The sequence below is a fragment of the Laetiporus sulphureus genome, assembly GCF_001632365.1.
Source record: "Laetiporus sulphureus 93-53 unplaced genomic scaffold LAESUscaffold_60, whole genome shotgun sequence".
NCBI classification, from domain to species: Eukaryota; Fungi; Basidiomycota; class Agaricomycetes; order Polyporales; family Laetiporaceae; genus Laetiporus; species Laetiporus sulphureus.
In genome coordinates this window covers 114,448-129,045 of record NW_024468569.1, presented here as the reverse complement: position 1 = coordinate 129,045, position 14,598 = coordinate 114,448, and the positions used below count along the sequence as shown (strand labels likewise).

The 14,598-nt window shown below is 48.5% G+C and overlaps 4 protein-coding genes across 4 annotated transcripts; 2 read left to right on the top strand and 2 right to left on the bottom strand.

The window, feature by feature from the left end:
- Positions 1-3,974: 3,974 nt before the first annotated feature.
- LAESUDRAFT_717484 (uncharacterized protein) lies at positions 3,975-5,646 on the bottom strand (the record flags this gene model as incomplete). The annotated part of the gene is made up of 5 exons (XM_040907342.1): positions 3,975-4,202; positions 4,443-4,456; positions 4,671-4,801; positions 4,880-5,150; positions 5,310-5,646. The coding sequence occupies 5 exons, from the start codon at positions 5,644-5,646 to the stop codon at positions 3,975-3,977; spliced, it is 981 nt and encodes a 326-aa protein (XP_040759218.1).
- A 3,376-nt stretch (positions 5,647-9,022) lies between these two features.
- On the bottom strand, positions 9,023-10,682 carry LAESUDRAFT_731181 (3-carboxy-cis,cis-mucoante lactonizing enzyme). The gene is made up of 3 exons (XM_040909989.1): positions 10,201-10,682; positions 9,860-10,148; positions 9,023-9,809 (listed from the first exon to the last, which is right to left on the bottom strand). The coding sequence occupies exons 1-3, from the start codon at positions 10,498-10,500 to the stop codon at positions 9,352-9,354; spliced, it is 1,047 nt and encodes a 348-aa protein (XP_040759217.1). The 5' UTR covers positions 10,501-10,682; the 3' UTR covers positions 9,023-9,351.
- Positions 10,683-11,089: 407 nt separating this feature from the next.
- On the top strand, positions 11,090-12,439 carry LAESUDRAFT_763731 (uncharacterized protein; the record flags this gene model as incomplete). The annotated part of the gene is made up of 3 exons (XM_040913324.1): positions 11,090-11,864; positions 11,922-12,243; positions 12,304-12,439. 3 exons carry the CDS (start codon positions 11,090-11,092, stop codon positions 12,437-12,439), a joined length of 1,233 nt encoding a protein of 410 aa, XP_040759216.1.
- A 1,027-nt stretch (positions 12,440-13,466) lies between these two features.
- Positions 13,467-14,547, top strand: LAESUDRAFT_663965 (uncharacterized protein; the record flags this gene model as incomplete). The annotated part of the gene is made up of 3 exons (XM_040905091.1): positions 13,467-13,986; positions 14,048-14,393; positions 14,457-14,547. The coding sequence occupies 3 exons, from the start codon at positions 13,467-13,469 to the stop codon at positions 14,545-14,547; spliced, it is 957 nt and encodes a 318-aa protein (XP_040759215.1).
- Between the last annotated feature and the right edge of the window lie 51 nt (positions 14,548-14,598).

Below are 14,598 nucleotides of genomic sequence, written 5' to 3'. Positions count from 1 at the left end.
CTGGTCATTATTCCTCACAAGATTTAATTTCATCCTTAGTCACTGTCCTGGAAAGACAATGCTACGTGCCGATCCTCTGTCTAGGAGGCCAGACCATGAGAGGGGGGTAGACAGCGACAATTTGAATCAAATGCTGTTAAAACCCGAATTTTTCGCTATCAATGTGATTCGACCCGCTCACGCATCTGAAGTTGATGATGCTCAACTACTAGAAAGGATCAAGAAGGCACTCACAGATGACATGATGATCAAGGATTATCGTGTGCTTTTGACTACAGGATAGCGCAAATTTGGGAAAAACCTCGCAGAATGGAACTTTGAGCACGGACTGCTGCTCCATCACGGAAAGGTTTATGTCCCCAAGGATCAACAGCTACGCCTTGACCTAATAAAACTCCATCATGACACCTTACCAGCTGGACACCCTGGCAGGTTCAAGATGTTGGAGCTTATTACTCGGAACTATTGGTGGCCAGGAATGTCTGTAATGGTTAAACAATACGTACAAGGTTGCGACAGTTGTCAACGTAACAAGTACTCAAGGGAAAAACCATACGGACTACTACAACCAAACGAGGTACCAGGAGGACCATGGGAGATCATCACAGTGGATCTCATCACACAACTTCCTCCAGCCATGGACTTTAGGGGAGAAAAGAAAACGGCAATAGTTGTCGTCATGGACAGACTCACGAAACGAGCGCACTTCTATGCGACGGACGATACAGTCACCTCATCGCAAGTCGATAACGTATTCTATATTATTCTATAATGAAGTCTTCAAACTCCATGGATTGCCGCACCAGATTATCTCAGACAGAGGTACTCAATTTGTGAGCAAACTATTCTAGGAGTTCTGCCAGAAGCTCAGTATAAAGTCAACAGTGTCCACTGCATACCACCCCCAGACAGACGGTCAGACAGAAAGGGTTAACCAGGTGTTGGAACAGTACCTACGAATGTACTGTAACCACAGACAGAACGATTGGGTCTATTACCTGCCAACAGCAGAATTTTCATACAACCACCAGACCCATGAATCCACCACACTTTCCCCATTCTTTGTCGAATATGGCCAACATCCAAAAATGGCACCAGACGTACATGAATCAATACATCATCCCTCATTGGAACATCTATTCGCCCACCGATCCAAGGCACAAGAACAGGCAAAGGCAGCATTGGAAGTTTCAGCTTCACGGATGAAATGGTACTTCGACGAGAAAAAAGGAGAAGTCCCGTTCAAAGTCGGAGACCTGGTACTACTCAAGGGAAAGGATCTCAGAGTAAAAGTCAAGTCCACGAAGCTAGGCACACAAAACTTCGGACCTTACAAAGTACTTCAGAAGCTAGGCCCAGTCACATTTAAACTGGAACTGCCTAAGCAAATGAAGGTCCATCCGGTCTTCCATGCTAGCAAGTTGATCATGTACCATCAAGACACGGTCGCAAACCGCAAACCCCCAAAGCCCCCAGCTATAGAAATCGAAGGAGAACCAGAATTTGAAGTTGAAGAAATACTAGACTCGAAGGTTGTAAGGGGAAGGGTCCAATACCTCGTCAAATGGAAAGGCTATGACCATTCCGACGATACATGGGAACCCCGAACAAATCTTACCAACGCCGATGAGCTTCTTCAAGAATTCCACCAGCAACACCCAGATGCAGCCAAAGCACCAATCAGGGTTATCACTTTTGGTGGGAAATGCTTCGAACTATCCTCATACGAAGTTGCACCGATATCCACTCACAGAATCAACATGTCTGACCACCCGGACGAGTTCTTCCTATATCATAAGATAACAGATCTCACCAAATCACCGAAAAAATCCTCACATGAAGCAGCAGGATGGGATATTTATGCAGCAGAAACACATGAAATTCCCCCACATCCACGAGCTGTGGTAGGAACGGGAGTCGCAATTGAACCTCCCAAACATACCTATACACGAATAGCTCCATGCAGTGGACTGGCTGCATGAGGAATTGACGTGGGCGCAGGAGTCGTTGATCCAGATTACACTGGAGAACTCAAGGTCGTACTGATCAACACAACAGATTTCATATTTTTGGTCAAGCCAGGAGATAGAATAGCCTAAATAATCTTCGAGTATTACGCCGAAGGGCTTCCCTCCTGAAGCTACCAACCGTTGCGAGCAACTAGAAGGGGTAATAAAGGTTTTGGCTCCTCGGGACAATGAGCCTTGAAAGGGGGGTAGTGTCACAGACTTTCGCCACAAAGTCTGCATGTGACTTTTCTCACACCACAGATCACGTGTTTCACCAATATCTCACACCACTCAGCCACAGACGTGACACGTAGAAATCAGGTGATAGTCCACATCACATGTTATGGTCCAGACCCGCGGATGATACGGTCGGACCTGTCTATTCCAGGATACAATAGAGGCACCCATTTGGGAACAAAGGGAACAAGGACTATTATTATGCATCTGCCTTCCGCTTCCTATTAGTTTAGCCAGAAGCTTAGATAGGCACGATGTTCACACCAGAGAACAAAAGGGAAAACCAAGATAGGCACAATGTGCACACGCATTACTGCGGCAATCATCGATCTTCCCACTTATTGTTCTACTTCCGGACATCCTATTGTTTCATGTACAGCCATTAGCTTATACCCGTAGATAGGTAGCTTAGGTAAGATAGCCCACTGTATGTGTATATAAGACCAGCCATGTAGAGGACGAAACTTCAGATTGTTTCTCCTCGTCTACTACCGTAGCATCCTACTGAGCTTACCAGCTCTATCATATATCTCTCACCCTTTCCTGCATCAGCCACCTCAACTAGTAAGTCTCAGGCTCTTGCGCCACATAGGGTTCAGGGGGATTCCTTGAGATCAGGAGGATCAGGGCAGCACGTTCCACATGACTGTCCCTTTTTAGTCTTTTTGATCTCTTGTCCGGTGTTGCCGTGACAGTTATAGTATAAGTAAGTACTCTAAGCCAGGCACCATGAGAGTGTGGGGGTGGGTTTCTTGCTTCACACCTGCCTCTAGAGTCTACAAATGAGGAAGATGAAGTGCTGCATGACACTGCTGAAGACAAGCATAAAGGATCCTGGATCTGTCATACTGTGACATTTCTTTCTGGACAGCAGCAATGGTGAGGTGCAGATGGATAGACATCATGCCCATGGCAGTGAGGATGGAGGGCAGCACATGTGTCTAGGGCAGAGGGCAGCAAGGACGAGGACAGTGATGGCGATGGTGGCAGTGGTAGCAGTGAACGATGTGTGATGGATGATGGTGACAGTGGTAGCTATCCACGTGGAAACTTTGTGGCCTACCCATTTCGGGAGGTCCATGTGGCAATTTCGAAGCCCCACATGGCAAATTTTGCGCACTTTGAAAAATTTGTTGGCTCACTCCAAATTTTCTCCGCTAGTTCAAAATTTAAATCATTTTGTCCAGTGCAGTCCCTCATACCTTTCCGCTCCTTTTTGAGTAAAAAGCTCTCATAAGGTGGGAAAAAGGCGCAATTTCAGGAGATCCTCATGCTTTTTTGACATTTTCTCTTCTTAATCCTCGAAAAAGGTGACAATGTGAGGAAAAAGGTAAAGTTGGAATTTTCCTGATGTTACGCAGAATATCTGAGCATGTCGTCTGGTAAATGGCTGATTGAATAGCACATTCTCATGTAACTACAACGAGAGAAATCCCGATGTCAAATTTAGGAGCACCTCCCCATAGCAGCATGATGAGGATAAAGTTCAATCAGACAAGATGGTGCCTGGGTGGAGTGCCAGGCAAACTGCAGCGGTTCTCTGATCGCCGTCCGATGCCCATTTGGTGACAGATCAGTATAAGGTCTTTCATGGCGTGAACTTTGTGCAGATAAGCTGCCTCAGAGAGCATTAAGGACCCATGCTCAATAACCACAGAAGAGTCCATAGGAAGAACATCATGAGAAAATCAATTATCAAAAAGGACTCCCACTGCTGAATGAGCTTACTCACGACCACAGCACCTGAACAATGATCTCTGCATCGAGGACCTTAAGAGTTTCCGTTCTCTCTGACTCATGCCACTGCCTCATCGCAAAGTCATGATTAGCATCCTTCACCTCGTCGTACTTCACCTTTGGGCCATCGCCAGTGCCCCCGAGAGTCAGATGGTCACCGTGGACTGTGTGCGTGGCTGTGGTGGCACTATCTCTCCAACCTGCCTGTCTGAGGTACCCCTGCACGACACCAACTATGATGTCTGGTTACGCGACTAGAAATCTTCCAATGGACAATTACACCAGAAGCCACTAGCACCATCTCCTCATTCAGCAGGATTCTTCCTCCAATACTCAGCCATGTGCAGGATATGCAAGTAAGTCGAGTAGTACACTTGACAATCCACTGTTATACGATTGAGTGCATTCTTTGGAAGGTAATCTTGTGAATGACCTGGATATGCCCATGTTGGGTCATACCTTCCGAATCTGCACTGTACGACCCATCGAGTCTTGAAGCTCTCGTTGTAGGCATCTATTCATCGAGGGCAGCAAAGGCATGTTGCCTTGCTAAGCCTGATAGCTTGAGCTTTAGCCCGTGGCTTCGATTGCTGGTCTGGAGGAGACGCTCCATCAATGTCGAGGATGAGGTGGAGTTCTGCATGAAGAGCAGTGCGCAATTTGACTAGTGCTTCTGGGTTTACGTACGGTACGAGGACGTCAGGAATGTTATCCTGTGTAAATCTTGTATTGACTGCCGCGCATAAGCTTCTGAGATGTCATGGACACCCTCTCCGGAATTGGAGAATGAATTGTCAACCCATCGGTAATGAATTTGTCTGTCGGAAAAATAGAGGCATGCTTTCTTGAGCAGTATCTGTGCAACCTTCACGTAAGTGGACACACCGCGGACACACCTTCGCAATTTATCCACCTCAAACTGCTGTTCCCTGCCAGGAAAGTGTCTAGGTAGGAGAACGGTTGTATGTAGTAATCGGCTGGACTTTTCGGCAAGAGTCACAAACTTCTGTGATAATAAAGGGGCTACCTCGGAGTCCAGTTGGATCATGCTTCCATGCTTAATTTCCACGATGATGTTGCGGTCCCCCTCACTGAGAGGCCGTGCTTTGAATAGAAATTTTTCTCCTATCAGCCCATCCATGAGGAAATTTCCCCCTTGTTCAGAGACTGCACCACAATCGCTTCCAATACGATGATGAGTTTGGAGATCTGTTCATGCAGTTTATTGATGCACCTCTGCATCTTGACATAGCAACGTGCGATGACGGCCGGGATAATATCGGCGATGTTGCTCGCTCCCGCCACGGCATCGATGAGTTTTCGCACCATGTCGTTGTCCTCGTGGGTGGGGCAGCAGTTTTTTTGCTAGCACGAGAGTTATAGTGGCATTCTTGTCGAATGCAATGGCGGTGTCGTCTCCAGGCTGCCCAGTGGTCAACCACAGGGTGATCATATCAAGAATATGCAGGTCTAATTCGCAATGTTGGCTTAGCATGCATTGTATCTGTTTCTTGCAGTATTTGCAATGAAACTTGGGGCCGTCGAGCATCTTTATGATCTGCAGTTGCACAGAAAGAATCTTCTGATCCGTCAAAGTCTGAATCGTGCCTGATTCCTTATTAGTAAGCTGATTGTGTGAACATTCTATCCAGAGAATATACATTAGCGCTCTTAGCAGCCAGTGGTGACATGATTAGTGACATACGTGTGGACATGATTTAAAGGAATTCTCCAAGCAGAAGCTCATAGCAAACAGTACTAGTTCAATGCCAGCAAAACTATTCCAAATAACAAAGTAATTTGGTTATTGACAGAATGTGGATGCGAATGGCTTACATAATAATCGTCGCTGCAGTTCGACACCTTTTAGGAAGTAGTTTATGTAATGTTCGCCCCTCCTCGTCATCGTGCTGCCCCTGTTGAGCTTTCTTGCTTTCTATCCACTCACGTCGCTCGATGGCGTTTTCTACGTACCTCCTCGCGGGCTGCGGCAGTGCATGGTGAGTAGTCTGTAATGATTTCGACGTTGATTTGCAGTGCTTCTCACTGTTAGCGTGTACTCATTGCTTTATACAGTATATGCTCATGTCGCTTGATTATGTACTTCCTCACGGCGGTGCATGGTGAGTAGTTGGCATTTATTAAATGGTCTATGCTCTGATTTTGACGTTCGTTTACAGCGCTTCTCGCTACTAACGTGTTCTTATTCGACGTGCTCTGTTTCTTTATGCCTCGGCTGCCGGTTGCACATTCAGGAGATGTCTTAGAGTGTGCATGGTCACATCGCTCAATTGGTTACTGCTCTCCTCCAGTTGGAGATAGTATTCATAGGTCATGCATATGCTCGACGAATGATATACATGGATTTTTGCCTCGATACGGATTGCCTGTCCTGCTGTCTCGTCACTTGTCAGTGACATTCAGAGGTACACAACCTGTGAGTTCCCTTGATTCCATGTGATCCTCGAACGTTTCATTGATCATGCTTGACGTGCCTGCCACTGCCTTTATTGTTCTTTGCTCACGTACTTCCGTTGCACAGTTTGACCGATCTCGCTCGAATGCATCATATAGGAAGAGACCATCAAAAACGTATGGTGATCGGTTTGGAGTCTATTGTTCGGGCATCGATGTAGTTTGGCTTATATGTCTGCTGTTGCAGTGTTCGACTTTGTACATGATGGTTTGCACGAAGTGAGTTCAGAAGGGATCTGTACAATGGACTGGCATCTGTTGGATCATTTTTCAGTTGTAAGCGGACAGCTTTGACTAAGGCTCCAACATTTCTATCTATTTACTATGTTACATAGTTTTAACTGTTTACTATATCTGTTTATTTACAGTTGGCACTGCAGACATGATGGCATTTGCAACTATGGCGTATGCTGAGTTAGTCTTTTGCCTTTGTAAGTGATATTTGCAATGGTGTCATTTTGTATCTCAGATTGTGAAAATGCAATAGGATATTCAGTGATCACAGATTGGTTATGAACTTTTTGAGATATGCAAGCATCGTGCATATTTAAACAATATGTCAAAATTTAGCACTGTGAAATTTGAGTCACAAATTATATATATTAGATGACGTTTGCAAGTGCAGCAGATGAAGATGCAAAGGGTAGATTCAGTCAAGGAGGCTACATTCAACATTCCATAGCAGAAATTTACATAAACACATGCAACACCGTTGATTCAGTCTGGCATGAGGTGTAAGATGTATTAATTCTGATGTTGAATATAGGCCTCCTTGACTGAATTTACCCTTTGCATCTTCATCTGCTGCACTTGCAAATGTCATCTAATATATATAATTTGTGACTCAAATTTCACAGTGCTAAATTTTGACATATTGTTTAAATATGCACGATGCTTGCATATCTCAAAAAGTTCATAACCAATCTGTGATCACTGAATATCCTATTGCATTTTCACAATCTGAGATACAAAATGACACCATTGCAAATATCACTTACAAAGGCAAAAGACTAACTCAGCATACACCATAGTTGCAAATGCCATCATGTCTGCAGTGTGGGCCTGTATGTAGTAAATAGATGTATATATAGTATTATGATGATATAGGGCTATTGAGTGCACAATTGCTAGATTTGACAGCACAACAGTGAGCCAATTGAAAGTCATAGTGTTTGACAGAAGCCACCACTGACAGTTGATTATCATATAGGCTTAGAACATGAGTTTCTTGTCATTTCTTATATAACATAAGATTTCCTTGTCATTTCTGGTGCAAGTGTTGACATTGAATGTTTGTTTTCTGCTTACTGTCATGTGCTTGCTGATGCAAACAGGTCCTTCAAGGCCTCAACAATCACACAGGCTGCTCACAGTTGAGTAAAAGTCCATCAAAAGATGAGACCGAAAAAACTATATAAACTTTATATAAACTGTTTATATGACATATAGATAACTATTTACTATATACTATTTATTTACACCTCAGGAGTGTAAATAGTATAAATAGTTGGAGCCTTAGCTTTGACGCACAGAAAGAACTAGCAACTTATTCGCCAGTGTTCATCATTGTGACTTACCTGCTCTGTGCAGTGAATTGGAATGCATTATTATAGACATGCCGTTGAAAGATCTGGTGCGCAGGCTTGATTTTGCATCGCTTGTTTCAGTTGCAACTGCACATGGACTAATTGCTCCTGGGGGTGAGTGGACGTCCACAATCATCATGAACATGATCACCGCTGACACCATTATCCTCGCATATCTGACTCACATTCAGCAACACCTTGCCTTTTGCTCTCCCACCATCAAAGGTACCCAACTCAGAGTCGCTGCAAAGGGGAAATATCAGGGACGAGAATTCACCTTCTATGATGGGGGCCAATCCTCTTGTCATCGCTGGGGCAGCCCCGACTGGCAACATCTCTTCTTCGACAGCGGTCGTTTGAACCTTGCATTCGATAGCATTCGCATCCAACCCCCTGAACCAGTGTTGGTCTTGTGGTTCATGAGCGATTCGTGGTGCAGTGATTCATGTATGGTCAGAGCAAAGGGACCCATAGTGTTTGCCAGTTCAGTAGACGAGATAATGGCAGCATTCGACGGTGTAATATGAATGGCATTTGCGCATGCCCAGTGCGACGGGCCTCTTTGTTATTTGGAACCGGCGCCCGGCGCCTCTTCACCCAAGTGAGTTTGTCTCTCGAACTTAGGCGCGCCACAGCGCCGAGCACGTGCCATGTGGCGCGCAGGAGCATTAATATCGTGCACTGCCAGCTGTGGCCCATTACTGGTCGAGCAAGCTGTGAAAGAAAACAGTTTAACATCATTATGAAGAACGTTTCATGCATGGTCAACAGCACCATTCAGCTTCTCCGCGGCTCCAGTGACCGCCTTGCCCGACGGTCGTGCTCTATACCTTATCGTTCTCCGACTCGGGCCTCTGGCGTGGCATTTCTACCAGCTCTCTGATGTGCCGAAGGACACAAAAGACAGAACATACTTAGACTTAGACTTGCATCAGGTGGATATCGAGTTTATCTGAAGCTACGCCAGTGAGCGATGAAACGTCCTCCACAAGATGTGGTGCCTTGCGATATAATCGGATGTCATCTGCTTCATGATGACATGCTATGCATTGTGACCTCACCTGTGAGATGCTAAAGATAGTCTGTAAAGTTCCCGATAGACTTGCGCTGAACATTCTTCACGTTCCAGGTTTCCTCGCGCCCTCATCCATGCCTATCACACGCTAACATCGACCTGCGAACGTACCTCCTGTCAGATGACCTGCTTCCAATGCATCCTGGGACGCTAGCGGACGCGGCATGTACCCGAGAGGCACGAGCATCTTCGTCCGAATATAAACGGGTGCCGTGTTTTCATCAAAATACATTCACATCCACAGGAAAGAGGTCGGAGCTTCCAGCTCCACGGATGCAATCTCCTTGAGTCCCTTGCCTCCATCGACCCTCTCGAGGACCTTCACTCCGCCTCCATGCACACCACCAGCAATGAGCCATCGATCGTCGGGGCCGCCGAACGCCATACCTCGCAGATGGCGCAGCCCCGAGCGAACCTCCGCCACACGCTCGGGTTTCTGCGGGTTCGCAAGCGAGAAGACGGAGATGACGTCGTTCTTGGGCGATGAGTCGTCGCGGTTAGACACGTACAGATACGGTGTGGAGAATTTCTCGGTAGGGTGCAAGACGAGAATCTCTGCTGCGAACATGTTCGGCTCGACATTGCGCATCGTCGACAGACATGCGACCAGTGTGGGCTCTGCGGGGACGGGAGGGAAGATGTGTGCAGTGACCTCGTTGGTCAGCTCCAGCACGGTGTACATGACGCCATCTGGAATAGTACTCAGCAACCTTTGAAGCGTTTGCGGTGCGGGCACCTACTGTAGAGGGCGACGTGCCGGGGCCCGCTTCCAGCTTTGAAGCTCACGTTACCAGAGGGATTCCACCCGCCGTCGGAGTTCTTGGTGAACCGTCGCGTGAGGTCTGCGCCTAGGTCGGGGATGAGCAACTCCGCATGGGACGCATGAAATACGACCTGATGCGGATGCGATGTCTGCTGCCGTTCTTTGTTCGGACCGGAGCCTATGAACGTGACAGTCTTGCTCTTCGACGCCTGCAGATGCGGCGGCTCGGGGATAAGAGGTATGGTCGTGAATGTGCCACTAGAGTACTATGAGACTTCAATGTAAATCGTGTGTGATCGGCAATGGGTGGGAACATACATTTCCGATGAGCAGTTCAGTCCCGACTGCGAGCAGCGTGCATGGGTCTGCCCCTCCGCTTGGAACCTCACCAATAAGCGTCCCTTGTCCATCTGCCTCATACTTGACTACGACGACTTTACCATCTGGTTGCTCTAGTCCTGCGAATACGAGGGATCCGTCCGTAGGGTGGGGAGTGATCCATGATGGATGGTGGCCGACAGTGAGAGTCGAGACGAGCGTCAGCGATGGTGAAGTGGGATCGAATGTCAACGTGTATATTTCATTGGTGTATGAGCCAACGAGGATTCGATAGGACATTGTCAGATTAGTAGTTATGAGCTTCCAGCAAGAGGATACACGCGCTACTGATATATCATCTCCCCTCTTCAGCAATCAGCAATCAGCAATCACAGTCAATCTTGTGCTTCATCTTCCGCTTCCGCAATCGTTCCGTCGGCGACTCATTCTGGTCATAAGAAGAATTGTCGACGGACCTTCCTCGGAGACAAGCAATAATGATGAGGCCTCATCGTCTGCCGGGACACAAATGTGGCGTGGCTTCTCTTCGGCTTTTATGACTCAGAGCGGTTCCTCCGACTGCTTTCCTCGGACAACGTTTCTTACGAAACGGATGCGAGAGCTCGCGCCAACTGGAAATATCTTCTGGTGACAGTACGGACTCATGAAACGCTCTCAGCAATTCAGCTACCACTATTATTGACACCCTCAAGACTTATCCTTGGCGAAATCCGTGCCACCTGGTGTCCACGAGTCAATGCTGAAGCACATGGCGTTGTGTACGAAGTTGCGATGCAGCCGGATGCGATGCAGTGGTCGACCTTTTCTTGATCAGTACCGTCACCATCTCGCGCTTAGTCTGGATTAATCGCCTGCATCATTCAATATCATGGAGGACGCGGAATCTGATGAACAGACGTGGGTGTTCGTTCTGCCCAATCTAGAAGAAGCGCCCCCCGCGTACGATACCCTCGAAAACGCCAGGCCACACGCACGGGTGGTAGAGGGAAAGGATGCGTATCAATCGAAAGCGGCCGCAGCGACGCTTTCCATTCAGAAATTCCTGCCATACAAGAGAAGCGCAGGTGCGAGCTGGTTCGACTTTGGCCGCGCTCGTCGTGCACGGGAGTTGCAAGAGATCGTGCTCGAATGTCTTCGGGACATGCTCAACGATCCAGAGATGGACGGCTTCACAACTTCCATTCTCGATAAATGTTCTGTGGCGTGCCGTCATCAAGGACTTTCCCTGTCTTCCATCCTACAACAACCTTTGATCACCGACCATTCCGCGATATACTGGGCAGTAGTCATCCTCAAACGACCACAGTCTGCCGAAGCCGTCGCGGCTAGCAAAGAGCTTTTTGACGCGTTTTTGAAACTCGCCGACCCGCTCACCGAGCAGGCACGCTCGGAGATGCGCCTAGCATGCCTACATAGCGCCAATGATCTGCTTTTCCAGCAGCTGCGCCATATGCCGAGATTCGCACCTCTACCAGACACAGATAGATTATTGCTGGGGACATCCGTCACCTCGGATGAGATAACTATAGACAGCCTTGCATCCAGCCACGATGATTGCGGCTTTGTTGCGTCGTTTCGCATACCAATGTTTCAAAAGCGTATGCAAATCTGCAAGAACATCAACTTGGAGTTCATCGCCCGAGGTGCGTTCTCTTTCTGGTCATAGCAAGCATGTTGTATAAATCAAGTTTCCCAACTAGGGCGCATGTGGTCTGTACAGTTCGTTGTCGCTGATCCGTCGATCGCATTTACGGAAGACGTTGCGTTCCCCGGCACCTGGGTCGTAGCTATAACGCTGCTCAGCCGCAGTCCACCTACCTATGTCGATTCGCGACTTATCATCAGCAGGCGTATGGATATGCAGCAGTCCGTACTGCTCGGACACGCAGGAGCACGAATGAAGACTGCCATGACAGTGCGCTTGAAGACTTCCGGTAACTTGCAGCTGACATCTATCGATGATGAGTCCCGAGAGACGGCAGACTACATCGTCGCGCCCTTGAAGGAGATCTTGAAGCATAGGTGCGTGCGATCAGTCAATCTAACCATGATCAGACCGACGAGACATGTACTTCTTTGCAGTGATAACTCGTTTTTTGACTCCGAAGGGGCTCTTCGAGCTCGACTAGAGATGCGGCTCCGCCGCCCTACGAAGACTGGAGCCTATATGGACACGATTCGATCCCAGCTCAGCCGCTCTCGTAGTACTGGCGCGTGAATGTACAGTTACGAAGAAGCAAAGCGCAGTGTGTAGTATTTCTGGGACAACTGCGCTCATGTCCTCTGGGATTGTTGGATCTCCGCACACTCTAGATAGACTCAAGGCCGCTTTTTCAGCAGTAGCAATGTTTGTTAGGCTACTGGTGTCGCAGTTGGTCGCCATGAAACATGACTGCGATCTCAAGCCACGGAGATATATTATTCGATAGATCAAGAGGCTGCGCAGCACTTCATCAAATGTCATCTTCCCCCACCAAATCCGCACGATTTGTGCGGTGAGTACTGGCCTGTATGAGTAAATACAGCGAAAGACGAAGTCAATCAGGAAAGACGCCGCATCGCATTCGGCTGATAGCGCGTGAAGTCGAACACAGCCTTCACCTCAAAGAACCGATGGCTTCAATGCATTTACATCACGATGACAGGCGTGAGGACGGGCACGCATCGGCCGTTCTCTCCCTGCGCTTGCATATATCATCGTGTGGTCTGTTCCACATCGTGCGGCTAAGTAGCGTGTCTCCACTCATCCCACCGAGTCCTCGAAGAGCTCCGCACATCAGGCCGTCATGATCATCGACGTACTCCCCAGCAAGAAGGCTATCTCTCCTCGTGCAGAAGGTTGCGATGTCTCAAGCGTAGAGCCTGTAGACCTTCCTCCTGCGTACGATTCCTTGGACGTAACCTTTGATGCTGCGCATCTGTACGACGCCGCGGCTCATAGCAGTCCTTCGGGCAGCACTTCCTCGAGGGCGGGACTCCCACATTCCACACATACAATAGACATGTTGCTCGGCCACTCAGAATCTTTCGATGCATCGACGCCAGTGGAGCGCGACGTCGGTGATGAGCCAAGGTCATTGCTTCCTAGGGTAGAACCCATGGATACTCATTCCAACATTATAAAGACTGATTTCGGCCCTCAAAATGCCGAGCCTGTGATCCCGAGGTCCTGCAAATGCGCAGATCGTAATGGAAAACGCACTCCGAAGGAGGCTTCATTAATGCCCTCTCGGCCCACATGTACTATGGACCAGGCGAAGGCGCTTGTCTCAGGCTTTGTCCACGAACTCGTGAGACAGCCCGAGAGGTGGAATTCTGCGGATATCATTCTCAAAGGATGTTTCGAGGCGTGTCGTTCCTACAACCTATCCCTATCCTCCCTACTCCAGGAGCAGTCCGCGGAGGGCCACACACCGCTCTATTGGGCGGTGCTCCGAAGCGCACCTAGATCATCATCATCTGACCTCCTCAGCGCCCTGATGAACGCTGCGGCACCGCTCAGCAGTGCTACAATGTCGGAAATCCGCCTAGCTTGCTTGCTGAACAGCGATCAGGCCCTCTTCCAGCGCATTAGGCGGATGCCTGCGTTCTACCCCCTCTCGGGGCCAGAACGAATGCTCCTAGGAGCGGTACCTCCCTCAGATGAGATTGAGGTAGATGAGCTTCCCGGGGATGAGGGCAGATTCGCCGTCTACTTCCGTATCCCCATGTTCCAAAAGCGGCTCAAGGTACTGAAGCACGTTGACTTGCAGTTCATTGCCCGAGGTGAGCAGATCTGGACCATGTGGCGTTTTGTCAGATGTGTGACGGGACAAAATATTGACAGGCAGAATATGGTCCCTGAAATTCATGGTTGCAGGCACGGAAAACGCACGAGTGCGCCCCGCCGCGACAGCAGGAACATGGGTTATTACCTTATCGATGCTTGAGCACGGCAAGGCGACATGGATCGACTCTCGCCTCATTTTCGATGACTTGTATGAGCCTGTAGGGTCGCCTGCCTCGCGGCGGCCTCGTCCTCTGATGGGGAGAAGGATGGGGTCGCAGGGGAGTCAAACGAATTGGATACGCCTTAAGACAGGATCATCGTCACAGCTGATCCCGGACATGCAAAGTAGTTTCCTCGGCGTTTCCTTGATGGGATGCCCGTTATTGGACAGCATGCAATCACAGTGAGTTATATTTCTTGCCAATCCTGCCTCGCGGTTGCTCACCAAGCAATATGTGTAACTCAGTCGTAGTCCGTGTTACGACAACAACGGTTGTCTCCTGGCGAGACTGGAAGCTCGACTGAGCCGCCCAGAAGCCGACTGTGTGATTTGCTAGTGTGGTGAATGAGCAGCTCCCGCAACCGGACTGTAATGTCTGATTCACGGA

Excerpts from the sequence above, each read along its gene's own strand:
- LAESUDRAFT_731181 (XM_040909989.1), bottom strand. The coding sequence starts at position 10,500 with ATGTCCTATCGAATCCTCGTTGGCTCATACACCAATGAAATATACACG. Across the intron at positions 10,149-10,200 it reads CTGAACTGCTCATCGGAAAT|TACTCTAGTGGCACATTCAC; the intron begins GTATGTTCCCAC and ends GAAGTCTCATAG. Across the intron at positions 9,810-9,859 it reads CCGGCACGTCGCCCTCTACA|ATGGCGTCATGTACACCGTG; the intron begins GTAGGTGCCCGC and ends GTACTATTCCAG.